We start from the raw sequence: 27,455 nt of genomic DNA on the forward strand, positions 1-27,455 counted from the left end.
CTGTTGTGGCTGTAGCGACTGATACAGGACAGATATGTTTTGTTGCAGCTGGGGCAGATGAAGGCGTCCAGTTGTGCTGGTGCAGATGCACCGCAGCATTTCTTTGCTTTGCACTCCTCCCAGTGGTCGCCCCCCCCCCATCACTGCTATGAACCTGACTGGTACCACGGCCGTCTGCAAAGGATTCCCACACAGGGATGTTGAAGTTGCCGGCCTTCGTGTCACACTTACGGACATTTTTGTTAACACAGAGTTGATCTGCCAATTGGCCTGGTGCTGGAGGCCAGCTCCGCATAGAGGACGTCCTTGGGGACCCTGTCCAGTGGGTTGTTTAAGAGACAGGTCTCTTTTATTTCCTGAGAGGTATCCTTACTGAAGAGTGGTGGCCAAGGAAGCAGGGAGGAACTTCTGGACCCCTGGACGCCAATTTATATGTTTGTGAGTTGGTGGGGGTTAGCTTGCATGATGCCCGAGTCCCTTGGGGTCCTGGATCCAGCAAGGGTTAAAATCTCATGGAGGATTCAGTTGTTGAACTGACCAGGCAACCTTCTTCTGGAGAACCAAACCCTGGGTGAACCCCTGGAGTCTTGCACCCTTCGGAGACTGGGGTGGTACGCAACACTATTTTCATCCCAGCATTCTGGCCAATGAGCATAACATTCCAGCACAGTTGCCCACTCTCTCCCAAAAGAAGCTCCTTTAGCTTTCCCCTCCTGCCCTTTTCAGCACCAGAAGATGATCTTTCTTTTTCAAAAGGCCTTGGACTTTGGGGCTCAGCTCGCTTTTGCTCCCTAGCCCGGCTGCTGCTTACTCCTGCAGCAAGGTGATTTGCCTGTTTCACAGGAAGCTGGGATGTTGTGGGTCTTGCGCCGTAGAAGGCTGGGCTGGGCTGGCCGGGCGCCTGACCACGTTGGCTCGCCTTCCCTTCTCCGGCGCGGGGCATCGCCCGCCTTCCGCGGCTTGGCGCCGACGTTTCGCGCCGATTCGCATCTTCCCGCCTCCTGCCTGGCTGCCGCCTGCCCAGCCCCGAGCTCCCTTTAGGACCCGGGGGGATCTTTGCGCCCCCCCCCCGCCGAACCGAGCCTCGGTGCAGGGCTGTAAATCCCTCCTGTCAAGCCCCAGATGCGGCAGCAGCAGGAGCAGCAGCGCCTGGCCGCTGTCGGCTCTCCCCGGGCGGCGGCGCTGCGCCCCGGCTTGCCGCCTTCGTGACATGCGGCAGCTCCACCTGCCGCCGCGACTCTTTCCCCGCGGGCTGCTCGCGATCCTGCCCGGAGCCGCCGCTCTGCGCGCACCTCGGGGGGGGGGGGCGCCGCCGCAGGGTGAGGCCGCCGCCGCCGCCGGAGCGCCGGTCCCGCAAGCCGCAGCCCCGACGGAGGTCACCTTGCGGCCGCCGCTTGGCCCGGAGGTAAGTCCCGGGAGGGAACGGGGGGGGGGCGGGGAGAGGGAGTCTTCGCCCGTCCCGCCTCTGCCCCAGCCTAGACGGCGACGGAGCCTCGCGGGGGGGGGGGGACGGGACGCCTTTCCCTTCTCCCGCGGTTCCGAAGGGGCGCAGCGCTGCGGGGAAGGAGCCTCGACGAAAGGGCTCCGGCTGCTGCCCGCGGGAGCGCAGGCTGAGGCGCCGCCTCCTCCTCCTCCTCCGACGGCAGCGCCAAGTCGGCAGCCCCGATCTTCCGGCAGGCGAGGCATGTGCGCCCCTCGCCCGCCCGCCCGCCAGCTCCCCCCAGCCGCCTCTTCTCCCGCCGCGTGGGGCATTGCTGCCTGGGAGACTCCGCGCAGGGGTCCCTTGGGACAAATCCAGTCCGGTAATTCCCCCCCTGTGAACCTGGGCTCGCAGAATGGTCGAGCTGGAAGGGACTGGGAGGGTCATCTAGTCCAGCCCCCTGCAATGCTCCGCCTGGGGCTCGAACCCGCGACCCCGGGACAAGAGCCTCCTGCCCTGCCGACTGAGCTCTGGCCGTGGCACAGGAGCGAGACGCATCCGCGGGGGTCCGGCCGGCAGAGAGGCGCCTCCGCGGAAGAGAGGCTGCCAGCTGGCCGGGGGCACCGGGCGGAGAACTGCCTGCCGCCCGCGCTCAGCCCCCCCCCCCCATTTCCAGTGATTTCTCCCCAAGGGACGTGCTCGGGAACGTGCTCTCTGCTTCCTACCCAAAGGGTGAAGATTTATGGGGAGATGCTAAAGGAAGTCCCTTTGGCTTAGAATGCAGAACAAACTTCTGTGAAAACGACGAAGCACACATTCTGATGCAAGTCTACTCTGAATGAAGTCCCAATGAATTCAGTCGGCCTTACTCCCAGGTCGAAACTTATTAGAGCAGCAATAATAATAATAATAATAATAATAATAAGTACCATACCCTTCTGGCTGGGTTGCCCCAGCCACTCTGGGTGGCTTCCAACTCATATAAAAACATAATAAAACATCAAACATTAATAGCAACAATCTGACCCAATATAAAACAGTCACAACAATTTAAAAATAAACAACTTATATCAAATAAAGCAATATTCAATAATCCATTAGAATCTAATAGTAAACAGTAAAATTAAACATCAGCAAATAATAATTAAATTGTTTACACTTATCAATTACAATAATTACTAATCTATAATCAATAAAGGAGATCATGTATTTATTCTTCCAGTTCATCAATATAAATTTCTTGGCTACCATTAGAGCATGTAAAATCCATTTTCGTTGTCCAGTGGTTAAGTTCCATACAGTAGGGATATAGTACAGCAGAATATTCTTTTTCTGAAAATTTTAGTTAAAGGCATAATCTCCTTTAATCAGTGGATTGATAATATGAACTTGCAATTTATGAATGGACTACTTACAGACATAGACTCTGCTTGGATAAAGACAACAATATTTGGAACAAATTTATACAAAAACTAGTAGGCTATTTTTAAAAAAATGTATAATCAATAAAAATAACAGCAAATCACAATGCATAAAATACCACAAAACATACAAAACCATATAAAATGATGAAATTGAGAAACAAGGACACACAAATTATTCTTAAAATTAAAAAAATATATCCTTGAACTCCTCTCTTCCCAGCTGCGCCTGCTGTTCTCAAAGTCGTGGTCTGAGGAAGACTCCCAGGCCTGGAGGGGGCGCAAGGCAGGTGGAAAGAGCCATTGCCTGATGGCCAGCAGAAAGTCCCTCTCCCCTCACGTAAAAGTGCAGCTATTTGTAAGCTCCACTGAATTTTGGAAGTCCCACAAAATTCAATGGAACCTGGAAGTAAGTAGAGGTCTATAGGATTGTGTGGGTGAAACTGCTGTTTATTTCCAATTAAAAATGGATCCAATGCATTACTGCAGTAATTCTTCAGCTGTGGTCCATGGGCCACCAGTGCTCTATGGCGTTCCTTCAGGTGCTCCCCATAACCACAGCGACAGTAATTCAGAAAAGCTTCTAAACTGTATTTCCAGGACAAATGGTGATACCGTAAATGTCAAATTGTAACTCTTTCTTCTGCACTTTAATGCATCTACACTGAAAGTGCAGAGAAGGAGATGGAGAAACAAATAGATGCCAAAATGTCTTGACTGAAAAAAGACTCAGTGACACTGACCAAACTGTGGTTCACACCTGTTCTAGCATGGTAACCCACAACTCCAAATTTACCTGATATAGTGACACTGATTTATTGTCACATGAATTCTGAACCTTGGATCTCCAGCCACTGTCGGTTTCATGCATTTTCACTGCAGGTTTGCCTATTTTTTATAACTAATTCTTGAGACAACCAAGTAAAATTTTTACATAATGCTCCTGTTAATGTGGAATTCGTTGAAATACTTATAGTATTTACAAAAGTTATTCACAGTTTTTCTTAATGGAAATGGAAGAACACCAATTATCTGAATGCAAGATATTGCTTCATAAGGTTATAAATACTTTTTCTGAATACATACAGGTTACACAAGCAGTGTTCAATATAACAACCTGAATAATTTTAGTAGTTTTATTCAGGATGAAGCCCATTTTGGCAAGTATCAGTGGGATGTCAGAGTTTGCATTTTGCCAAAAGTAGGTCAATGTGGGGTGTGATGATTGTTACACATAGTCTCAGATCATTATTGTAGGGTTGCCATATTTCAAAAGGTAAAAACCAGGACACCCCAAAAATTGCTGAGATGTGTTGTTTTTACAATAACGCCAAAAAAATGCAGTTTTCCAATTGACTTGCCTAAGGACAAAGGGCCACACTTCAGAAATCCCCCCCCCCCCCGGATGTCAATTCCACCTTTGTAATCCTGGTACTGTAATGTCTGGCAAAATCCAAATGTATGGCAGCCCCACATTATTAATACATTGCTAAAAAACCTGTCTCAAAGACAGGTTTTTGAAAAAACTCTCAGGCAGAGCCACAGGGGCTAACCAGAGGGGCGTCATTGAGGCTCCCAGCCTGTGTTTTATAGAAATGCACGGGGGCGGGGGGGGGGGAGTGCCAATCTGGGTTTTTGACCTGGGTGAAATAAAACCTACCAGTAGTTTCACCGCTGCACCTGAGCTTATATTGATTCATCAGCAAGCTCAGGATAGTACTAGAGTAATTTTAATGGCCTGAAGCCAAAATCTGAATAGCCTAACTTCCAAAAAATTATCTTCAAGGGTCCTGTCACATGACAATTCAATTAGCTGTTGTTCTTTTTGTGCAGACACATTGAGCAATAACATCCATTCAGTAGTGGATGCAGGCACCTCTGGGGGGGGGCTGTATACCCCCATGCCGTCACTATTTGTCACTAAAGCACATTCTGCTGAAGCAGAAATAATCCACGTGATGCCAAAGTGCACTTCTCAGTTTAATTCTTATTAATTTTCCAAACAAATGTTCTATATAATTCGGAAGCCATTTCTGCTGCAACACACAGGAGGCATAATGTCAGAAAAACTGGAGGTCTGCAAATGAGCAAGCAAGAATACAATGAAGTTTAAGGTTTAAGTCTGAGCAAACCTCAAATCGATTGAGACTGACCTTTGCAGAGTTCACTACACATCTAGCCTTTCACCACCACCACCTTCAGAGTGAGGTAATAATAAACCTATATGGATAGGAAGGATAGGAACTATTTATCATCACAAATGCCATATTAGTTTTATCAATCTTTAATTTGTGATAAAAGTGGGCATCTTCAGTTGCTTCAGGGCAAGGACACTTTCTATCCAGATAGTAACTTGATCAAGCGCATTGCTTCTTAGGTGGCATATTTGGGGTCATAATGCATCCTGGTGATCTCTTTCCTCCCCTTAAACACCAGCTGAGGCCATGGCAAGGAGCTGCCAAGCCATAAAGAGTAGGTTTTATTTGCATTTGCAATGCAGGTGGAAGCCCTTATGGCAAGGCAGCAAATCAGAAAGCGCCCCTTCAAATCTTGCCTCTGCCATAATCCTGCTGGACACCCTGAGGCAAATCCTCTCAGCCTCTGCTCCCCAGCCCTAGCTCAGTGGTGATGATAAGGGCTGGTAAGGATTGCTGTGAATTACTTTTTGAGAGCTAAAAAAAAGTGTTGTATAAATGCTTATTAATAGGTTGTAAGTAACCATGGCTGTGTGAGGACAAGTAGAGTCACAGAAATATACCCGTATTTTTCGCTCTATAACACGCACCCGACCATAACACACAAATAGTTTTTAGAGGAGGAAAACAAGAAAAAAAATATTGTAAATGAAACAGTGGATGTATGATTTTTGTGGTTCATGCTGTGGCCACAGACATGTGATCTGATGGTGAATTTGGGGTGACCCAGTGCAAAAATCCTGAGGATCCATGTGGATCCATGCTTTGAAACCACGTTTTAAGTGGGGAGGGAAGGAAAAGCACTCAAGGGACAAGGAACACGCGTGGGGTGTGTGGAGGAGGATGCTGCTAATAATGCAGAAGAGGGATATAAGAGGAGAAGCAAGCAGGCTCTGCTTCTCTCCCTCCTCCCCGGCTCGCTGAAAAACTTTGCTGCTATTTAGTGAGCTGAGTGGGGAGGAGAGAGGAACAGAGAGCCTGCTTGCTTTAAAGGAGCCAACCGGACAGGAGCTGCTTACACTTGTGTAAGCGGCTCCTCTCCTCTCCCGCTTTGCTCCTTTACAGCAAGCAGGCTCTCTGTCCCTCTCTCCTCCCCACTCAGCGGCTCTTCTCCCGCTTTGCTGTTTCAAAGCGAGCCACGGAGGAGGGAAGGAAGGGGAACCATGGATCCTCTGCTCAGGACTGCAGCAGATCTCCCCCGCGACCCGTAGGCATTCGCTCCATAACACACACAGACATTTCCCCTTACTTTCTAGGAGGAAAAAAGTGAGTGTTATGGTGCAAAAAATACGGTAATTCTCCACTGCAGTCTCTCTCCCTGCACCCAAGAGCCTCTCCTAAGAGTTAGGAAAGGGGTGGGATGGAAAAACCAAGCAAGCAGATGCACAGAGAGGCATTCCAGGCCTTTCCTGAGCTCCCCACCCAGAGAAAGGTGTTGTTTTTGGGGAGCATGCAGGAGCTTGCAGTGTGGAGGTGGTGAGGAATTCCCCTTGAGTGACCGTTCTCCAGGAGTGTTGCATTAGATAAATCCATTACCTTATTTTATTGTGTGCTTTTGTAGCAAACAGCATTCTAATGCATTAATGATTGCAAACAGAGGCAAAGGCTGTTTTTTAAAATATAGATTTAATTAACATGAAGCACAAGAGCTTGATTTTGTGCCCACAGAGTTTGAGTGAGTCTGTCTGTGGAAACATGCAAAACTGCAGCTTCTGCTCATGGTGAACGTTTCGCCCAACCTGTTTGCCATATGGGGAGAGCCATGTGGTGCTGAGCCTGAGCATCATCGTTAACTCTAAGTAGTCTGTTTCTCAGGGCAGAAGGTGACAGAGTAGATTCACACATTACTCTGCTAATGAGGAAAATGCATGTATTTCAGACCTTGTTTTACTTGTTTTAGAATCCTGTGGAAGCTTAAACGTTGGCATGAAACTGTGGAGTTGCAATACTATCCATCAAGATTTCAGGGGATATCCAGCAAATGATTTAAATTGGTTTACCAATGTCAGACTATCTGTGATATCAACAACAGTTTGCAAATTACGTACTGTTAATTACATAAATATCACTGTCTGTACTTGACTGCATTTCATTGCCCTCTGGCCATAGCTTCATGCATCTGCTGAAGTGGCCTGTAGTCCACAAAGCTTATGACGCAACGCTCTGTCCTGTTTGCTGCAGCAGGCTAACTGTGCTACTCCTCTGTAAATCTTCCACCAGAGGCCAATAAAGAGATCAGGAATGAGATGCTCCCAAGATTGGTTTAAATTGTCACATGTTTTGAACAGCAAGTGAGAAACCTCTTCTTGTGATATGGCACCTAGCTTAAAAAAAAAAGCTAATGAAGAGAAAATAGCTGATATACCCTGGTAAACGGAGTATGAATGGTTCCTATTCTGCTACTTAAGACATGAATGGGTTAGGTCTTCTTGTATCTCTGGTGGTGCAACAGAGTTTGTTCCCTTCTACAGGCAAAACAAGTACGTGTTTCCTCACTCTGAAGGTTAACAGGCAAACCAGCTTTTGCATTGCAGTCTCAAAGCACACGGTGCATGCCGATAGCTGGGTGTGAACAATTTAGGGTTGCCACATTTTTGGAAGCGGGATCCTGGACTAGATGAACTAGATGATGCAGCAGAATCCTTACCTCTCCATTTGGGATACCCGTCCTCTTCCACTGAGCTCACTGCTTTGGGAGAGGAGGAGCACACTGAGTTGTGAGGAAGGCAGGGGACTCCTGGCAAGTCAGCCAGATCAACCCTGGCAGTCAGTGGGGTAACCAATGTTGCAGCCAGTCACCCTCACTATCTTTGATAGGAGGAGCATAATGCATGTGACTAACTAGTGGTAGCTGTGTTCGTCTGCACTGTTTTTGGTCATGTCTGCAGGTTCAGAAACCAGTTTAGAATTCATTGGCAATTTGCAAACTTAGCTTCTTAAATTAATGTAGTAAAGTGTGACTACAAGACAGATTGTCATTTACATATTATAATTAGATGCTATGCTCTCATATGCTTATCTCAAGGAGGATTAAAAAATTAATTCAGAAGATAATTTTAAAACCTAAAACCAGGAATTATCATACATTAAAATTTGCTTTGGTATATTTGTTGTACTTTGTTTACACTGTGCTACTCAGCCAAAAGGTTCTTGTTGTGGCAGCTAACTCACAAGTTAAAACCCATCAAAAAATAAATAAAACAGAGAGTGGTCATTGGTGCACAATTGGACTGTGGTCGAATTACTCCAGTGCAGGGTACTTGGGCTTGCCTTGGGAGAAGAAACAGAAATTTCAGCTGCCCTCAAACACAGCTTCTTCTTCTTTAGCGATCACTTGTAGCCAAGTAAGATTTTCTTCCATAAACACCGTCTTAACAGTGAGTCTGTAAGTGACTGTGGAGCCAATTCTGGATCCACATGACCTTCCACAATGGGGACATAGGTTTCCAGGTTGGAGTTGATCACGGTGAGGGTTTGCCAAGCATGCCTTCCTCTTAGCATGTTTCTCCCTTTCATCCTGAGTTCAAGCGTCTTCAGAGTCCATGACACCTTTGGTAAAGGCTGTTCTCCAGTTGGAGCGCTCACAGGCCACTGTTTCCCAATTGTCAGTGTTTATACTACATTTTTTTTAGATTTGCCTTGAGAGAGTCTTTAAACCTCTTTTGTTGACCACCAGCATTACGCTTTCCATTTTTAAGTTTGGAATAGATTAGTTGCCTTCAAAAACAAAAATCAGGCATCCAAACAACATGACCGGTCCAGCGAAGTTGATGTTCAAGAACCATTGCTTTAACACTGGTGATCTTTGCTTCTTCCAATACACTGACATTAGTTCGCCTGCCTTCTCGAGTGATATAAAAAAAAAATTTCAGAGACACTGTTGATGGAATCTTTCAAGGAATTGGAGATGACATTTATAAGTGGTCCATGTTTCACAAGCAGACAGTAAGGTTGGCAGTACAATAGCTTTGTAAACAAGCATTTTGGTTTCCCTGCAAATGTTCCAATCCTCAAATACTCTGCACTTCAGTTGGGAGAAGGCTGCATTCATAGAGCTAGGAGATGCTGGATTTCAGCATCAATGTAGCCCCTTGTGGAAAGATAACTGCCCAGGTAGGAGAAGTGATCAGCACTTTCTAACATTACACCATTGAGTTGGATTTGTGGCACTGCAGATGGGTTCTTTTGTGCTTGTTGGTACAGCACTTAGGTTTTTTGGATATTGAGCAATAGGCAATTTTTTCTGTAAGCATCTGCGAAGATATTTAGGATGGTTTGGAGGTCACCCTCTGAGTGTGCACACACTACATTTTCCTCAGCATACTGAATCTCTATGACAGAAGTTATGGTAACCTTATTCTTTGCTTTCAGCCTGCTCAGATTAAAGAGCTTTTCATCTGTTCGATACATGATTTCTACTCTGGTGGGGAGTTTCCCTTCGTCAAAGTGTAGGATCATGGCAATGAAAAAAATAGAGGCAATAACACAACCCTGTTTAACACCTGATTCCACTGTGAATGGTCACTTTGAGAGCCATTGTTATCTGCAATTATTGCTGTCATATTATCATGGAGGAGCCGAAGGATGTTAACAAGTTTATCTGGGCAGCCAATTTTCAGAAGGGCAGTCCACAGGGCATTACGATTTATAGTGTCGAGAGCCTTAGTCAGGTCAATAAACACCATATACAAGGCTTGGTTTTGCTCTCTGCATTTAGCTGTTGAGCGGTGAAAATCATGTCCACTGTTCCCCTATAAGGTCAAAACCATTTTGGGATTCAGGAAGGGTAGCCTTGGATATTGTTAAGAGACGGTTTGCTAAGATCTTTATAAGAATTTTACCAACCTCAGCTAATAAAGAGATGCCTTGATAGTTTCCGTAACCCGCTTGATCATCTTTTTAAAAAAAGATTGATAATTTTGACACCCCCTAAAGTCTGCTAGGATTTCTGTCTCCAAGATTTTTTTGATGGGATTGTGAAGTTGTTGTGTAAGTTAAATTCCACCCACTTTGAAGACTTTGGCAGGTATCTCACCAGGTCTCTGGCTTTGTTGTTTTTCATTTGGTTAATAGCTGTACACAACTCTCCCAGATTTGGAGATACTGCAAGCTCATCTCTAATTTATTTTTGCAGAATTTGTGAGAACACCTCAGCAGCTACGGGGGAGTTGCGGTTAAGGAGATGCTGGTAATGTTCTTTCCAGTGCAGTTCAATAGCTTCTTTATCTTTTAGAAATGTGGTACCATCTGTAGAGCATAGGAAGCTTATACCATAATTTAATGGCCCATAGATGGTCTTTGTGGCTTTAAAGAAACTCTGTACATCATGAATGTGGGCTCAGTGCTGGATCTCTTGAGCATTTTTTATCCAACATTTTTTATTCTCTGGTTCTTCTTTGAACCTCAGCCTTAGCGTTGGCATAGATATTTTTCTTAGTGGCACAGTTTCTATCTCTTTTCCAGATCTGAAAGGCCTTCCTTTTCTTGTCATTCATTGATTCATTCAATCCCACTGTCATTCTCATCAAACCAGTCCTGGTGTTTCTTGGTTTGGTATCCAATAGTTTGCTCACAGGCTGCAATAATAGATGTTTCTAGCTTGGTGAGCTCCCGTTGCTCGGTCCCAGCTCCTGCCCACCTAGCAGTTTGAAAGCACATCAAAGTGCAAGTAGATAAATAGGTACCGCTCTGGCGGGAAGGTAAATGGCGTTTCCGTGCACTGCTCTGGTTCTCCAGAAGCGGCTTAGTCATGCTGGCCACATGACCCGGAAGCTGTACGTCGGGTCCCTCGGCCAGTAAAGTGAGATGAGTGCCACAACCCCAGAGTCGTCCGCGACTGGACCTAACAGCCAGGGCTCCCTTTACCTAGTGTTCCTCAGTGTTATCAAGGAACTCCAAAAGCAGATGGTCCTTAAGAGTCATTTGGAAGCAATCCTGCTTAATAGGACCTTGAAGGGCTTGAGTGTTCATTTTGCACCTTTGGGTCTGGTGCATAGACATGTAAGAACCCCAACAACCACTTTTTTTTGAAGTTTTTTAAGAGGGCAAGAGGGCAGAGGTGGAAAGCAGAATGGTGCTTCAAGAAAGCAAATGAATAATTTTAGAAAGTGAGATTAGCCTAGGAGTTCATGGCACAAACCTAGGGTTCTCTTCATGCAATGCAGCATCTTGGATGGTCACGGGGGGTGGGGGGTGGGGCATGAGGGACAAAGCAATATTGGCAGCTTGGGCTCTGATGGACAGGTGACTCACTGAGGTTGCACATAGCACAGAAAATGCCCAGGGCTGGAGGAAGAAGCAAGCAAGAGAGCAAAAGGAAGGAGATGGGAGCTGTCAAAATACCAGTTTGTGTATTGGAAGGGAGATGCAACCTCTTTACATGATGGAGGACTAGTGAAGCTGGGTCATATAAAGGGACTGGTTCTGGGCAGGCCAGAATCATGTCCCAGTGCCAGCGCTATCTTTAGGTGCCAGTTGCAGATCTGTCTCTTGCTTCAGATGTTTTGCATGCTGTGGAGGTGGTCTCTGTGGTAAAAAGAAAAGCTGACAGACAGTTGACATTTTATCTGATTTGATGAGTGGGTACAGGACTTTGTTTGTGGATTTGTATGTTTGTTGTTACCCTTCCTAGTGTCTTACGATGGAGGGCGAGGTGCAAATCTCACAAGTGAATGAATAGCTAAAGTACAGCAATCCCACCCCAGGAAGGGCCACAGGTAGTTTGTGCAGCAGGGAGAAGCTTGAGGTTGCCACTTCACCCTTCACTGCAGCACTGTGATAAGAGTAGCAAGTTCTACAGAATGTTTTTGGCCTCATATGTCATTGGGACACATTACCAGACATGGTATAAAAATCTTTATAGGAGTGTATACCCACCCACCCTGCACATTTAGAGAAGGGTGAAAAATACTGTCGCTGCAGAAATTAATGTCAAACATACATGGTTAAAACCTTTGTATTTCAGGACTCTGTAATGTTCCTGAGAATCCCTTTTTTATCTTGCTTGTGAAAGGAGATTTTAAGCATTAAGATTAATTCCTGTGTGAAATGCAGCCCTGATTTGCCTGATAAATCTGCATTCGTTTTATGTTCACAGCAGGTTATGCCATTGTAGTGCCAAATACAACATGCTAAAAATAGTTTTTGCAATTCTGGCTTGACTTTCCCTTCCCATGCTAATACAAGTGTGTAAACATTTGTCAATCAAATGAAATTGGGTGTTAGAACATAGGAGACGGGGTGGGGGTAAAACAGCAGTCCCTCTTGACCAGGACTACTGAAAGTGGTGGTTCATGAATTGGGTAATGGTCCACAAGCCATTGATTGTCATTCCTCAGGGACACCCAAGGTTGGGGGGGGTGCTTCAGGGACCAAATATGGTACTGGTCCCTGGCACATTGGCGTTGGCGGAATTGCTAGTCCACCACATCAGATAGTTTGAGAAACAGGGGTCTAGACCAGGGGTCAGCAAGGTTTATCTTGCCTGGGCTGGATCGGCCCCTCCGTGGGCCGGATCGCACGCTCACTCGCGATTTTCGGCATCTGCGCATGCGCAGACGCGATTTCTGGCACCATGGAAGCAAGTCCCCTGCCCCGCCGCGCTCTGCTGGTTTAGCGCAGCGTGTGAGTGAGCAGCTCAGTTGGGGGGCGGCTCGTGGGCCTGTCAGTCGACCTCCGTGGGCTGCTTCCGGCCCCTGGGCCTTAGGTTGGTGACCCCTGGTCTAGACCATATTGTCATCTTGCAGAAGGGGGAGCAGGTGCTGAGTTTGAGTGAACACTAACTTACCTAAGTCCATTTAGTGATAATTATGTAAACCTTTTCCTGTTGTAAGCCTCCTTGAGCATGTATGGAATAGATGGGATACAAATATAGTGATGGTGATGGTTAACAGCTCTGTCTCTTAGCCCTTTTACTACAGTATCTTTTCAATGCCGTCATAATCCTCTGTGGTGAAATAATTTTTAGCCCTATCATTTCCACACAAGAAGCAAATTGCCCAGGAAAAGTGATTTGTAAGGCCTAGGGATAGGGATGAATGGGGCTTTTGTACTAATTTGTGGTTTATTCCCTTTCTCATGCCTCAGGTATAGGATCTCTTCATCCCATTTGATAATCGTCCACAAAGATTCCCCTTCAGTGAGATGGTAGAGGAAAAAGAAAACAGGATGGATGGCTTGGCTGAGCAGAAGAGTGTCCTTAAACACACCAAAGCAGCTGATGCCAAGAAGAGGAACGGGCTGATTAACACCAGAAACTTGATGGCTGAGGGCAGGGAAGGTTTGGTGTCTGTGTACCCCACCCCCCAGTATCAGAGTCGGCAGATTGGTACTCTCTACTCTCCAGGCTACCCACGGAATGACCCGGTGCAACAACTCCTTGACCCCAATACACTACCACAGACAGTGGAGTCCCGCTACCACCCGAATATCATCCTCTATTCGGAAAGCATGCTGCGATCGTGGGGAGAGAGTGTGAGTGCGGAGTGCTGTGAAACCACCTTCATTGAAGACAGGTCACCCACCAAAGACAGCCTGGGATACTCTGATGGCAAATTTGTTAGCCTCTCCACGGATGAGATCAAGATCCATACCCTCTCCTATGAAGTGGAAGAAGAGGATGACTTCCAGGAAGTAGAGGTCAGGCAGGTCTTCTTGTCATTAGTTGCAGGAGTTTTTCTATGATGTGATCTGGTCCAATGGCATGCCTTTATTATTACATGATTAAAGACTACTTGGAGTCCAAAGGGACCACCCACAAAAGAGTTTGCCTGTTCCCTCTCTGCCTGAGTGGCTACTTTGGGCTACCACCCTTCCAGCTGGTCTCCATTGCAGGTGAGTAATTCTGCTACATCTCTCCATTAGGTGTGATAGGCTTGGTCACGTATTCCCAGTGCAGAGACATAGCAGAATTACGCAGTCTGAGAATCCTTCCCTGCTCAAGTGGTGAGTTTGTTTTGAAAAATACTGTATATTTTAAAACAAACTTAAAATAAGTTTTGGTTTCTGTCTTTCAGATGACACCACTAAGATTCTAGTGTTTGTGTATTGCCATTTATGTGTTGCTGTTTATGTGTTTAATTATGACTAGTGTGGGAGAATACGTATAGTTGAAACATGTTCAGTTTGCTCAGAGTGGTTGTCAGTCAACACATGTATTTAAATGAAGCTTGTACGATGCCAGTTCTTAAAATGGTGTGTGGCTTCAGTGTAAGTGAAAAGTCACAAGTAAAACCCCTCAAAACTACCGTCATCTTCAGTTTGTGGATTTTTAGGCTACACTTGGGACTGTCCTGAAACATCAGGTGGTGGAGCAGGTAAATATTTGGCTCCCTGCTTGGTACTTGCAATATCCTCTGCCTTTGACCATGTGGTGTAGAGTAAAGGAAGATCCATTACTCTCTCTCTCTCTCTCTCTCTCTCTCTCTCTCTGTAAATTAGTCTGTGTTTTGCTACCCAAAGCTTAAATACATGATCTTACACACACCCTTTCAATTGAAACCATGCATTTGGAGAGGATCCCTAACTTGGCAGAGAGAGAGAGAGAGAAAGAGAATACATGAAATTCAGGACAGACTATCAGTACAGGACATAGCATTTTACATTGAAATACAGGAAAATCCTGTATTATACAGGACAGGTGACAACCCTATGAGATGTCCTAAAAGACTGAGGGAAAATAGACTGCTATTGTTTTCTGTCTTTCATTTTTATTTTTTTTATTTTGGAAGTAAATGAGACTCTTCCCTTGCAGAGCCCGATGCAGCAAAGTGAAACTGTTTTAATTTCAGTTGTTTTCAAGGGGAGACATTTAAGCACACGTGAAATCAATGAGACTCAGAGGTACTTTACTTCAGTTGTAGTCTCGTGTGCTGTCTCGATCTTTGTGGAAAGCAGTTAAAGCACTGCAATACAATTTGTGCTGGAATTAATATTCTTGCCTAGTTACCCGGCCATCCCTAATATCATTGCTCAGATGCAGGGTCCCTGGCAGACAATTATATTAGTTGCCTGACGTTGTTCCAAAGACTTGCTCCTATACATTAAATAGCACAAGTAATACATTCTTCAGCCAACAAAAAGTCCCATGCCAATAAGGAAGCAAATTACAAAATGTGTATAGAATATATAATAAAATCATGCAGGTCTGGATGCTGGCGCAATTTCTTTTCCATTGCACAGTCATTAGATGTTCTTGATTTTTCTTTTTGCAAAAGCAGAAAAAAGTAAAACTGAATATCTGATTTATTTATTTTTTTACTATGATTGAAGGAATCATAGCCCCCCTCCCTAAAGTCGTGCTATCATTTTAATTGAAATGTAGCCCTCAAGAGAAATAGAGAAACCAGGGGTATTTCTCCACACAGCCAAAATTTTAAAAACAACAACAAAACCAAAATCTAGTTTCCTTTATCTCAGCAGCCAATGGCGCCATCAGGGCGGGACTTGAGGTTCAAAGCCCAACTCAGATGGATGAGCAGGGACTGGCTTGCCATTTTTTGAAGTAAACAAAGTGGTAGCCATCAAAACAGGAATCCTCCATTAAGTCCAGAGCCTAAAATTATCCAAGTGCACCACTGACACCAGTCCATGTGCACAAAAAACTCCAGCATTGCCCAGGTTTAAAACTTGGGTTCATTGATATTTAGTCTGCTGATTGGCTTGATTTAATTAAGACAGTCCATGAACGGCAATAATCTTGCTTTCCTCATTCTCCCAGCCAGGTAAAAAAAATCAATAAAGGGGGTGGGGGACCACAGTCTTAAATGGCTCAATTTCAAATCCCTTAAAATAAAGAAAGTCTTCCCAAGCCTTTTTCTTCGCTTGGCAAGCCTCTGAGTTGCTTCTTTGGCAATACTGTCACCAACTACACACTGGAGTTCAGATACTAATTCTCACAGGCAATATTCCTCTCTGTTGGCAGCTAATGCATTGCTTTGAGTGACTTTTCCTTGGAAATAGGCTTTCTACCGTTACTCTCAGTGAAGTGCCTAAATCAGGGGGATGGGGGGAGCTTCAGGCCTGGTGGGCCCCCTCACCCAACCTTCAGGAATCTCCATGCCCTTCCCAAGTACTTTTGTCTTGCTGGAATGTGTCTTTGAAGTGTGATCATGCCACTTGCTTGCCAGCACAGAGAGCGAGGGTGAGGCATGTCGCCGACTGTACAAATGCACAGTCCTTTGCTCCATCCACTGTTGTCTCTGGCTCAACCCTCCTCTCGCACAAAGCCCCTGGGAAGTTGCTCTCAAACGAATGTGGCCCTCAGGTTGAAAAATCTTTCCCGCCCCTTGTCTTAAACAACGGTGTCCTTCCAAAACACAGTTCAGAATGCCTCCTAATTTGGATATTTATCCAAAGTGTCTCTCCTTCATGCCGGCTTCCAAAATTCTTTTGTGTTCTTATTTTTAGTGTTACTCAGATTGTCTTCAATTGCATCTTCAACTGTTCGCTCTTAAGAGGTTCTTGTTCACAGTACTGATCTACACAATGCAAAATGCTGATAAACTGGAGAATTCTGTTTTCTCGAGGAAAATAATAATCTGCGCTTGCACTGAAACATGTAGAAATATTTTTAATTCAGCCTCAGCAGTAATCTTGAGATTAGTCTACAGATCTGAAGGCTTTTTACTAAACATTTGAATGAGAGCAAGTATTGGAATTGAGGGGAGAAGAAACTAAATGATTTAGCATGGTGTGGCTGCGGGTGCTGCATTTAGTTTGAGGAGACCCAAATTCAATCCCCCGCACAGTGTGAACTTGGACCAGCCATTATCACATTGCCTGATCCACCTCCTAGGACTGTTATGAGGATAAAGAGGCATGCATGCTAACCAGAGTAGGAACTTGTTTCTGATACACACCTGGGCTATAAATTTCAGGTGTGGCCCTGATGCTAGCCATGGCTTTCTTGTCAGCCTACCTCCTTGTCTATTTCTGTCAGACACTTTCCTTTTCTGTGAACAAGCTGACAGTCACCAGTTGGCATGACTGAGAAGAAATTCTCCCTAGATTCCTGGTTGGTAGCTAGGAGCTGGTGCTTTCACCAGGTAATTTCAATAGCAAATTATATATTTATTGGTATTGGTTCACCTGTTATAGACTCAGCGCTCTATTCTATTCCCCTTCAGAAGAGCTGCTGATGTACTGAATCAGCGTGTAAGATGGAAGCAAGGGCGCACTGAGTGCCCACCCTCCACACTGCCAGCTTCCTCTGCCCCCAGCAGCCACACATACATGCATGAAGACTTTCACACAGTCTGGAGGCCCAGTTGTGTATGATTCTTAATTGTGCAGAAGTCTTCACACATGCAGATATACCCACAGCTATAGACTTCTTTGCTGCTGGTCTTTGCACTGTATGCTCAGATGCCAAGGGATGAGCACATCTGTGGGGGCAGAGTGGTCACTTGATTGCTTTTCTTTTTTGAAGTGGGCTCCTCATGCTCACAGGGTCCATATTCAAGGGGTGGTGGTGAAATGTTTCTCAGATATCCCCACAGAAGGGTCCCTTGAGACTGGCATGCTGGCTACAGTGGGCAGGAGGAGTGGCATATTGGCAGCCTCCCTAGACACATCAGCCAGCAGAAGGGCTGGAGATTCAACTGCTGGCAGATGAGCTGCTAGTTGAAGTCCCTGCCCTTGCTACACCAAACTTTCCTGGAAGTTAAAATCAGTAAACCTGTGGACTGATTTATGGCCGAGCAAAAATACTGCCACTATTCTAAATTCATCACGCTATGCACAGAAGGTGAATGGAAGAGGGTTTCGGTGATTTTTCCAGCAGAGTGAAATTATTAGCAGTAGCAGTTCCCCCCTCCCCAGTTTCTTTGAAGAGTTGATGCCACAAATGGTGGGGCTCCTTTCAGTATCCACCAGTGGGCAGCTGCCATTTTTGTTTCCCAGAAAGTCCAGAATAATGTTATGTCTGAGGCATTCTGGGAAACAAAAATGGCAGCTGCCAGCTGATGGCCATTGAGAAGAGCTGCACCACCAATATCTTTTCTTTTTTGTTTTTATTTTAAAGAAATTGTTACTTTGCATCTGTCACCCATGAGAAAACTGCCCGCACTGAACATTTCAAACAGTTTGGTTGCCCCTGAAATATTTCCCACTTTCATGAATTTCACCCCTCCTCACGAACGCACTGTAGCTCCTCTCCAATTTAGTTGTGAAGGTTATCTATTGAGAACCTCTTCCTCAGCCTTAGTCACCGTGTCCAGTTCAGTCTTTTTTCTTGTTCCTCACTTACCCTGCTGAAGGCACAATCTTAACCCAGGCTGGCTTGGGAGTTATTCTAGAGAGCATGACAGAACCTTGAGATTTTGCACGTGTGTGAGATGCTTTTTATATAATTGCCAAGTCACGTCTTTCTCTGTCTCTCTCTCTGCCCCCTCTCCCTCTCTCTCACACACACATTCAGTATTCAGGAAGGCTGGTGATGGGGTTGGGAAAGCTAGTGCAGACTACTGAGAACACAAAGATAAAAGCACACATACCCAGACAAATGTCTTAGTCTGCAGTCTTATAACACTTACCTGGGAGAAGCCCCATTGAACTCTGAGACTTACTTCTAAATAGACAGTACAGGATTGCACTGCAAATCAGGAAGAGGGGCTGAAGATTAACTTTATTCAGGCACTAAACTATTTATGGCCATTCTGAAGCTGCCATGCCTGAATAATGGCTGCAACCTCAAATGATTATGAATAAATTAGTATTCCTTTCAGCCAGTTATTGCTGATTGATAGATGTTAAGATTTGAGAAATATTGAATACCAAAGTTCTGAATTATGAAAAGTTAGATTAACATTTCATGGGAGGTGTCAGTGCACTGAGCTTTTCACTTGAGCTGCCATGCTCTTTTATCCAAAAGTCTCTCTTTCCACAGCAAATGTTTGTTGGGCCTGGGCCAATTGAATGTCTACAGAATTCACTCAGTATGGTGGTGGAATCTTATAGTATAGACGTCATTTAAAAAAAACCTCACGGTCTTTGTTGGCTTTACCTTTGCAAGAGATGAAATAGAACAAACCAGTCTTCATTTTCCAGACAGAGTCCAGAGCAGCAAATTAAATTCCTTCTCCAAGAACATACAAGGTGGCTATTGGTGCACTGCACCTAAAGGTCTCTCCAGATGCAAAACATAACCTGACCTTCGTGTGCCAAGGCCCTGAGACCACCCCATTCCCTAGGTGAAAAAAACACTCCAGCCCATCTATTGGAGGTCTGATGGTAAACCCAACTGGGGTTGGGGGCACCCTATGACTTACATCAGATAGGGGTGCCCCCAAGAGGTCCCTGTTTGAGGAGTGGTATGGCCCTAGCCCCTGTCTGAGCATTGGACAGAAGCCACTCCTCCTGGATCCACAGCTGAGTCTCAAGGCAGGTCCTGATCCCTTGATCCACTGCTGCACAAAGTTCCAACAAAAGGAAGAGGTCAATTAGCCTGGCAGGCCACAGTTTATTTTGTCCAAGTGCCCCTGTTGGTCAGTTGGTCCCGCACCCAGGGCAACGTCCAAGACCTCCTGCCTGCTCTTCGTTGGTTCACTAGAGCAGCTCAGAGCCCGTCCACAAAACCGCCTGCCTAGGAGGGCAAACAGACTTAATTCAACAGGGGAGAGGAGAAAATGTACATAGAGTAGAATGTTAAGAGCATCTGTTCAGCTTTCTGCCATTGAGAAGCTACAACAACTAAAAAGAGCTTGGTTGTGGTTGTGATGTGCCCCATTTTCTTTTTCCAAAAGCAGCTATGATTAATGTGCAAGTTCTAAATAATGCTAATCATAAAGATGAAGCCTGATTGCATTCCCCTTTTGGTCAAATGCTTTCTCATAGTCCCACATATAGCGGGCTAACCCTGGCTTCTTAGAATCATAGAATCTTAGCCTTAGAAGGGGCCCAAGGGTCATCTAGTCCAACCCCCTGCAATGTAGGAATCTCAGCTAAAGCATCCGTGACAGATGGCCACATGACCTGGAAAGCTGTCCCCTGGCCTGAAAGCGAGATGAGTGCCACACCCCATAGTCGCCTCTGACTGGCCTTAACCGTCCAGGGGTCCTTTACTTTTACCTTTTATACCGTCCCCAGATAATGAAATGTATTCTAGAACTCTCTGGAATAGAAGTAAACGGTCATCAGCCCTCCCAGAATTTCCCTTGAAACATTAACATTGCCAATTGATTAGGGAAAAAATGCCTGGCTGTTGGGTTTTTTTTGCTTTGGGGACAATTCCCAGAAATGAACGGAGCAAGCTTGTTTTTCTCAACACTTCTTCAAGCTGGCTAAGCGCACTAAGCTTCATCAGATGTATGTGCTTTGGGACCTGCCTTGTGACTCAGAAGCCTCCTTCCTACTGCAACCAAACCATCTCCCAGTGCTGTTGTTTTTCATTTCACAAAGTGGCAACCTTATGATCCATGTAGTCCTCTGCTGCTGCCATGTGTTGGTGACTCATCCGTGTGTTGGTGGGATGAGGGAAAAGGGAGGGCGTAACTTCCCTGGGAAGGACAACTGAATGCAGCCTGTGGGCTTCACACCACCTTCTCTAGGTTTAGGGGACTTTCTGTCTGAACTTGATGGCTTACTTAGGATGCTGCCCACCTCTGAAATTCAGGATCACCATGATCACTCACACAGGTCCCTTGGCTTACAGAGGGCCTGAGGCAGATGAAAGAGGAGAGACTCCTCAAGAGGTAGCCTTAACAAACCACCAGTCTCTGCCTTGCCTGCCCCAATTCATATTACATAATCATGATATTGACCTGCCTTTAACATTTGAAATGTGCTACACACTGTCTACAGCCGGTGTTTACTTTTCTTTGAACAAGAGCACACTGCAGACTTAGACAGATCCCAGCAAAAAATTACAAAGACAGCCTATCTTGAGACACAATGGAGTGCACCTTGGCGGGGTGATGTGATCCAAAGGAAAGCAGAGCAACATGTTTGGCACCAGCTTGGCTTCAAGAGTTGCCGGAAGGAGGCGTACAAGACACCATCCAACTGCCTTAAGGACTCTTTATAATGTTAGCCTAGATATATAGCTAGATACAGATAAATAAAGCAGAGCCTATAAGAAGCAAGCAGACTCTTAAAAACAGGCAGCAGATTCTCTGAGGGCAACTTGTGCAGCTTTCACAAAAACATATCCCCGGTTTCAGCTACAGACTCTCAGCTGTCTTTCTTCCAGGTCTGAGGCAAGCTGCCTGTTTCACTAATTCACCCCCTCCCACTGCAGAGCACCCACCTGAGACCCCACCCACGCTCATCTGAGAAAGCACCCAGTCGCTAGGAAAGAATACATTTTTGTCAAGGTTCCGATTGCTTATTCCCAGTGGTCAGGGCAGCCAAATTCACAACAGTATTATTAATAAGGTTTGCTAGTTTTTAAGAAGCTTTTCGTGAGTTATTTTAAAAAGATATCTTCTTAAGATATAGAATAGTAGAGTTGAAAGGGATCCTGAGGATCTTCTAATCCAGTTCCTAGCAGTGCAGGAATCTTTTGTGGGGCTCAAACCCACAGCCCTGAGATCAAGAGCTTCATCGTCTACCAGCTAAGCTATCCTGGCTATATAGCAAACTTTAAATAAATGACCGCAGATCCAAAAGGGGCAGGCAATAAGAACTTGCCTCTAATCAGTGTCCTCTTTACGTGCCCTTCCTCTTGCTGTTCCAGAGCGATTATTCAAGTGACACCGACAGTGAAGACCATTTCCTTATGATGCCGCCCAGGGACCATCTTGGACTCAGCGTGTTCTCCATGCTCTGCTGTTTCTGGCCACTGGGAATTGCTGCCTTCTATTTGTCACATGAGGTAATGTAGAATTCTGTTATCTCAATTAGCAGTGTGTGCAGGCATGCGCTGCCCTGTTTATGCTGAGGGCATGATGAAACCATCCATGGACTGGGCAGACAGAGCTGAGTATGTAGGGGGCAGGATGACCTCGCGCCTCCACTTTTATTTCTGTGTAGCAACTATTCCCCTCCCTGGTTTGATATTTCAAGCTTGCCTTATCGACTGTACTCAGGAGTTCTTTCCGTTTCATGAAATAGAGGAAATAAATTCTCAGTGCAGGTGCTTGGATGGCTTTAGTGCCACTGTATTCTGCTCTGGTCAGACCTCACCTGGAGTACTGTGTCCAGTTCTGGGCACCACAGTTCAAGAAGGACACTGACAAACTGGAACGTGTCCAGAGAAGGGCAACCAAAATGGTCAAAGGCCTGGAAACGATGCCTTATGAGGAACGGCTAAGGGAGCTGGGCATGTTTAGCCTGGAGAAGAGGAGGTTAAGGGGTGATATGATAGCCATGTTCAAATATATAAAAGGATGTCACATAGAGGAGGGAGAAAGGTTGTTTTCTGCTGCTCCAGAGAAGCGGACACGGAGCAATGGATCCAAACTACAAGAAAGAAGATTCCACCTAAACATTAGGAAGAACTTCCTGACAGTAAGAGCTGTTCGACAGTGGAATTTGCTGCCAAGGAGTGTGGTGGAGTCTCCTTCTTTGGAGGTCTTTAAGCAGAGGCTTGACAACCATATGTCAGGAGTGCTCTGATAGTGTTTCCTGCTTGGCAGGGGGTTGGACTCGATGGCCCTTGTGGTCTCTTCCAACTCTATGATTCTATGATTCTATGATTTACTTTAGGCTAAATATGCACAAGATTGTATTTAAGATAAGCTCATCATGCAAGAGGTTGGTTGTCAGAAGTAATAATTTAGAATTCTAAAGCTTAGCTTATTAAAATTTGATATATCTCTGGAAGTTTCAACCCTTCAAAAGAAGAGAATTGGGACTGAAAGACCAAGGGGAAATGTGGGTGCATGAAGCATAAGTTGAAAGCAAACACAATATTCAGGATGTGGTTATTGCTTACATGGGGCAGAAGTTAATGGGGGCACTTTAATGTATAATGTCTATACTTCTTGGTGCATTTGAATTTGTAAGTACCTTAATTTTTCTTTCAGACGGAAGGGCTTTTGATCCTAGAATGCATTCAAGACCATTTTTGATGAGAGATCAAAAAAGCATTGAGGCTCTTTAGTGCATTTTCCCCACCTGCCAACACTGTGAATGCAGGATAGAACTGAGAATCCACCTGGTTCCTTCCACTGCTATTTTTAAATGCCTGTGCAAGGCTGTGATCTAGTCCCCGCTTACCTGGGAAGGAGCCACACTGAATTCAATGGCGCTTACTTCTCAGTACACATGTATAGATTGCACTATGAAACTCATATTTTTGTTCTCTCACCTGACACCTTTATTATTTCCCACCTCTCTCCTTCCATTGAGTGTCTCTCATCTTACACTGACTTGTGTTTTATATAGAGCACCTACTTTGTTTCAGCACTCTAGAAATAAAATTAAAGGGTGGAAGGAAGTTATTCAAATGTGCATTCTTGCTACTGTGAATTTGACAGTCACTTTATAGACTGATTTAAGCAACTGGCTTCCTTCTGTTGCAAAATCCCTAAAAATATACCCATTTTCACAAGCACATGGCACATATGATCATATAAATGTCACCAGCCCCTATGAACTGCTGTCAGGCTTGCCATTCTGCCACTTGTACAGTGCTATTACAAATACATTACTGCAGAGAAAACTAAAATAGTGGAGACATCCTAGGCTAATGAGTGAGGATGCTCTTAATGAGTGAGGATGCTCTAGGCAATAGACATTTAAAGATGATCGGTGCTGAAGGATCCAAGACCTTTACAAGGAAGTCTGCACTGTTATCTTTAATTCTGTCTGCTCTTGAACAAGCTGGCTTGCCCTGTGCTGCTGCTGAGCGGAATCCCCCAACTTAGAATTCCGTTTGTGTTTTGTGCCTGCTTTTTATTTATTAAAGCTTTCGGCCTGCTACTGAAAACATTTCAGCCTGAAGACTGTGTTAAATTGGCTCATCAGTCATCTTGATGCCAACCACAGTCTGGCCAAGTATTTTTTGTTTTTTTTTCTCCAGAAAGGAAAGTGCTGGAACTCATAGCCGCTGCAGAGGTGTCCTGCAGGACAGCAAAGGAGGGTTGATTTTGGGGGGTGGCAGTGTCGTTCTTCAAGGTCATGTGAGATAGATGTCTCTGGTGTCAGATATTCTTCTTCTTCTTCATCATTTAATTTTTATGCTGCCTTTCCGTAGTTAAAACCATGCTCAAGACGGCTTACAACATGAAACGATTTACATAATTACAAACGTGACAAAAGCAATTCCCCAGCCCAAGTGTCTGTTCAGCAGGCTCAGCTTTTGTAGCTGGAGTCAGTCAGGGTCTTGCCCTCCCAGGCCAGGTGGAAAGGCCTGCAAGACAGGGGGTAGGTTTTCTAGGACTCACAGGCAAGATTTTGCCATTAACCACGGCAGAATGACCTACTCTAGTTACAGCATGCTACAACATGTTTAAAATATTGATTTCTTCATTTTGGATTTAAAAAAAATAGGGGTTGTCTTATACATGGGGGCATCCTTTACATGGAAAAATACGGGGGGTGGGGGGTGGGTGTGTATACCACTGAAGATTTGAAAGCTTAAACCTATGGCATTCTGCATGCAAAGCAGGTGTTCTGTTATGACCTAGCATGGCACATAGAAAAGGGTTTCACCTGGCCTTTATTAGCCGAGCAATAATTTAACACACCATGTTTATTTAGACATGCTTGTCTCAACATTATAATAGTTTAAGTGTTATCATTTAGATGCTCAGTTATAATATCGCAAATTAACTCATCAGTAATTTTAAAACAGAACAGCTGCAGTGTAATTGCCTTTCACCATTTGTGTTCATTAAAATGCAGTTGACAGGAGTTGAAGAACCACCTAAAAAGAAAACAGACCCACTGAATCAAGCATCCAGGCAATGCAGGATAAAGAACATTATTGTAAAAGAGATGTCAAAATTTAAGAAGTGGGGCTGCAGCTTAATGTGGCTCATCTGTTTATGCCAAAAATGGATGCCAGGTGGCAAAGACAACTAAATTAGTAACTCAGAAAGTTCTATTCAATGCACCATTTTGTCTGTGACGGGGCAGTCCTTTATCCTCCTGTGCTTGATGGAATGGATCTGACTTTGTAGTGTTTGGCTATTTCTACTTTAGCAACAGCTTTAAAAGCCCAAACTATACAGTATACTAAAAAAAAAAAAGTCTAAAAAATCAATTTTCCTCTTTAAAGTTGAAGAGTGCACCATATCCAGGTTTACTAAAGTGAGCTTTTCATCCCCCTACAGACAAACAAAGCCATTGCTAAAGGGGACTTCCACCATGCAAGCTCCAGTTCACGACGAGCCCTCTTCCTGGCTGTGCTGTCCATCACTATTGGAACAGGCATCTATGTCGGGGTTGCCGTGGCGCTTATAGCGTACCTGTCCAAAAACAATCACATATGAAACTCAAAGAAGTGGACTGCTGTAGAAAGCCACAGGAGGCCATGACATTTCAAATATCACTTGTTTTGATGGTACGAAGGGCTGCTGTAATTTTGTACGATTTGAATTCTGAAGAAGAATGTTCAGGATCTACACACCCCCTCCAGCTCACTTTGAATGTTGGCAGTACGGTCATTGCAAGAAGCCAAGAAATGCAGGTTCTTTCCTGAGAGCCAGATATACATCTTCAGAGCTCGTTGCTGTCCTGAGCTGGACCAAACCCAAAGGGAGCTCTGTCGCATATATACCCTTGAACATGAGGTTCATCTGTCAAAAGGTGAGAGGCATCTGAATGTAGAGACCTAAAGCTCTACACAGCTGACTGTTTCCTACATAAGAAAGGCGATTCCTCTCTCGGCTTTGGATGATTGAGAAGATGAAACAGCTGGTTCAGTGCATATTCATGACCATGGCTCAAATATTACCTGCAAAGTGAATGTCATATAGGAATAGCAGGAGCCCTATAGGAAAAGAACAAACTCAAAATGATACGTTCTTCTGGTCCATCACATCCAGAGGTGAGGCAAAATGAGGTGGCTGCCTGAGGGCAGCAGATTTGGGGTGTTGAACTTATGGAACAAAGCTGTTGTGAAAGCTTCCTGTGCAAGCTGCGTTGAAACCAAAATGAGGTGTGCAGAAGTACAGTCATGTTCTTGTGCAGCTCCTGTTCATTTCAGTGGAGCTTACATTGAGCTTCTTGGTGCATTGCTAACAAGAGGATTTGTCCCTCTCAGGTGCCAAAGTGTCTTGGGCTGGCCCTGATCCCACTCTGAAAATGACTGGCTTGCAAAGCATGCAGCTCTTTCTGGCAGCATCTCTCTTAACAAAGGGGCCTCTCCTGCAACTAAATATAAGAAGCCTGTCCACAGATTTCATGACAAGGCATGGAGTTCCACATCACAGCATGGACCAAGAGGTCTGGTTACAGGACCCTGGAGTGTCAGCCTGATGGCACAAACCTTCATTCTTGGTTTATGGACTTTCAGTCATGCTGTGATACATTCCCCATTCTCTAGTTGCGATGTTCGCCTAAAATAAACTCAAGTGGGCAATGGGCATATTGAAAAGAATTAATTAATATTAAAAATCAACTGAAAATATTTATTTTGTGTATTACTGTGCTTTTATTTCTTTGATGTTCTTCTGATCTCCCGAAGCAACATCTTACCTAGCATTTTGCAGATTTCTGTGAAACTACTCGTTGCAATGAACCATTGTATTTATCTCTATTTATTGCTTTTAATCAAGGCTGTTAATCTAAGGTCCTGTTAACACTGAATTTGTTTATTTTCCATTTTTAAAAAGTGCCGCTTGAAATTAAAGGGCATACAGATGTGGAACTATTTTTGTGCAAGTTTAGGAAGTTCATTAAAAATATAAGAAATGCAGATGTTGTTTCATGTAATTTGCCTGCTTATTATAAGGGGAGCAGGTGGCTTTTACCTTTTACCTACTTGATAGATCTTGCACAGTCAGTTAGCAAAATGGGAACAGACTACTGTCAACTGTGACAAAAGTGATGAAAGACAGCCATTTTACAAGATATCCTGCAGGAAACTTTTGTCCATATATAAAGCCCATACCGATATCAAGAGACTTTGTTATAAAATTCTGGGCCTTTACCACAACCTCCCTCACTAAATGACAGGGCATTTTATTTGGGGTATGTATATGTTTCTACACAGTATTTTTTTTTTAATAATATTACAGATACATTGCGCAGTATAAAACCAATCCCTGAAAAATCACTTGATGGAGTTGGAGGCAGAATTTTAATTTGAGCCTGCCAGTTACATTCCTAACCACCGTGCCTTTGAGGGAAGCTTTCTGTCTCTTCTGCTTGGAACTTTTAGTGGCTATGGGATGGCTGCTAGTAACACAGTTTACTGGGCTTTTGATTTGATGCTTTCACTGTGGTTTGCAAGATGGGTGGAAATGCTGTCCAGTTGTGATGATTCGCACAGAAATTGTCAGTACCAGTTGTTTCCATTGTGTAATATGTGGG

General features: G+C 44.7%; 1 protein-coding gene and 1 long non-coding RNA gene across 3 annotated transcripts in view; one reads left to right on the forward strand and one right to left on the reverse strand.

The window, feature by feature from the left end:
* Window positions 1–1,324: 1,324 nt before the first annotated feature.
* Window positions 1,325–26,838, forward strand: SYNDIG1 (synapse differentiation inducing 1). Its single transcript, XM_081872896.1, has 4 exons — window positions 1,325–1,405; window positions 13,122–13,673; window positions 21,709–21,846; window positions 25,253–26,838. The coding sequence occupies exons 2-4, from the start codon at window positions 13,179–13,181 to the stop codon at window positions 25,409–25,411; spliced, it is 792 nt and encodes a 263-aa protein (XP_081729022.1). The 5' UTR covers window positions 1,325–1,405; window positions 13,122–13,178; the 3' UTR covers window positions 25,412–26,838.
* LOC309347968 overlaps window positions 19,242–27,455 on the reverse strand; it is a 41,740-nt gene continuing 33,526 nt past the window's right edge. For both annotated transcript variants that reach the window (XR_014159089.1, XR_014159090.1), the window contains exon 3: window positions 19,242–19,617. This is a non-coding gene — a long non-coding RNA (uncharacterized lncRNA). The remainder of the gene's footprint in view (window positions 19,618–27,455) is intronic.

This window comes from Podarcis erhardii (genome assembly GCF_964252035.2).
Source record: "Podarcis erhardii genome assembly, chromosome: 8".
NCBI classification, from domain to species: Eukaryota; Metazoa; Chordata; class Lepidosauria; order Squamata; family Lacertidae; genus Podarcis; species Podarcis erhardii.

What these genes read in the sequence shown, in the direction of transcription:
- SYNDIG1 (XM_081872896.1), top strand. Translation starts at nt 13,179, where the DNA reads ATGGTAGAGGAAAAAGAAAACAGGATGGATGGCTTGGCTGAGCAGAAG. An exon ending in ATGACTTCCAGGAAGTAGAG is followed by an intron (nt 13,674 to 21,708) that starts GTCAGGCAGGTC and finishes TTGCTGTTCCAG; the next exon opens with AGCGATTATTCAAGTGACAC. An exon ending in CCTTCTATTTGTCACATGAG is followed by an intron (nt 21,847 to 25,252) that starts GTAATGTAGAAT and finishes ATCCCCCTACAG; the next exon opens with ACAAACAAAGCCATTGCTAA.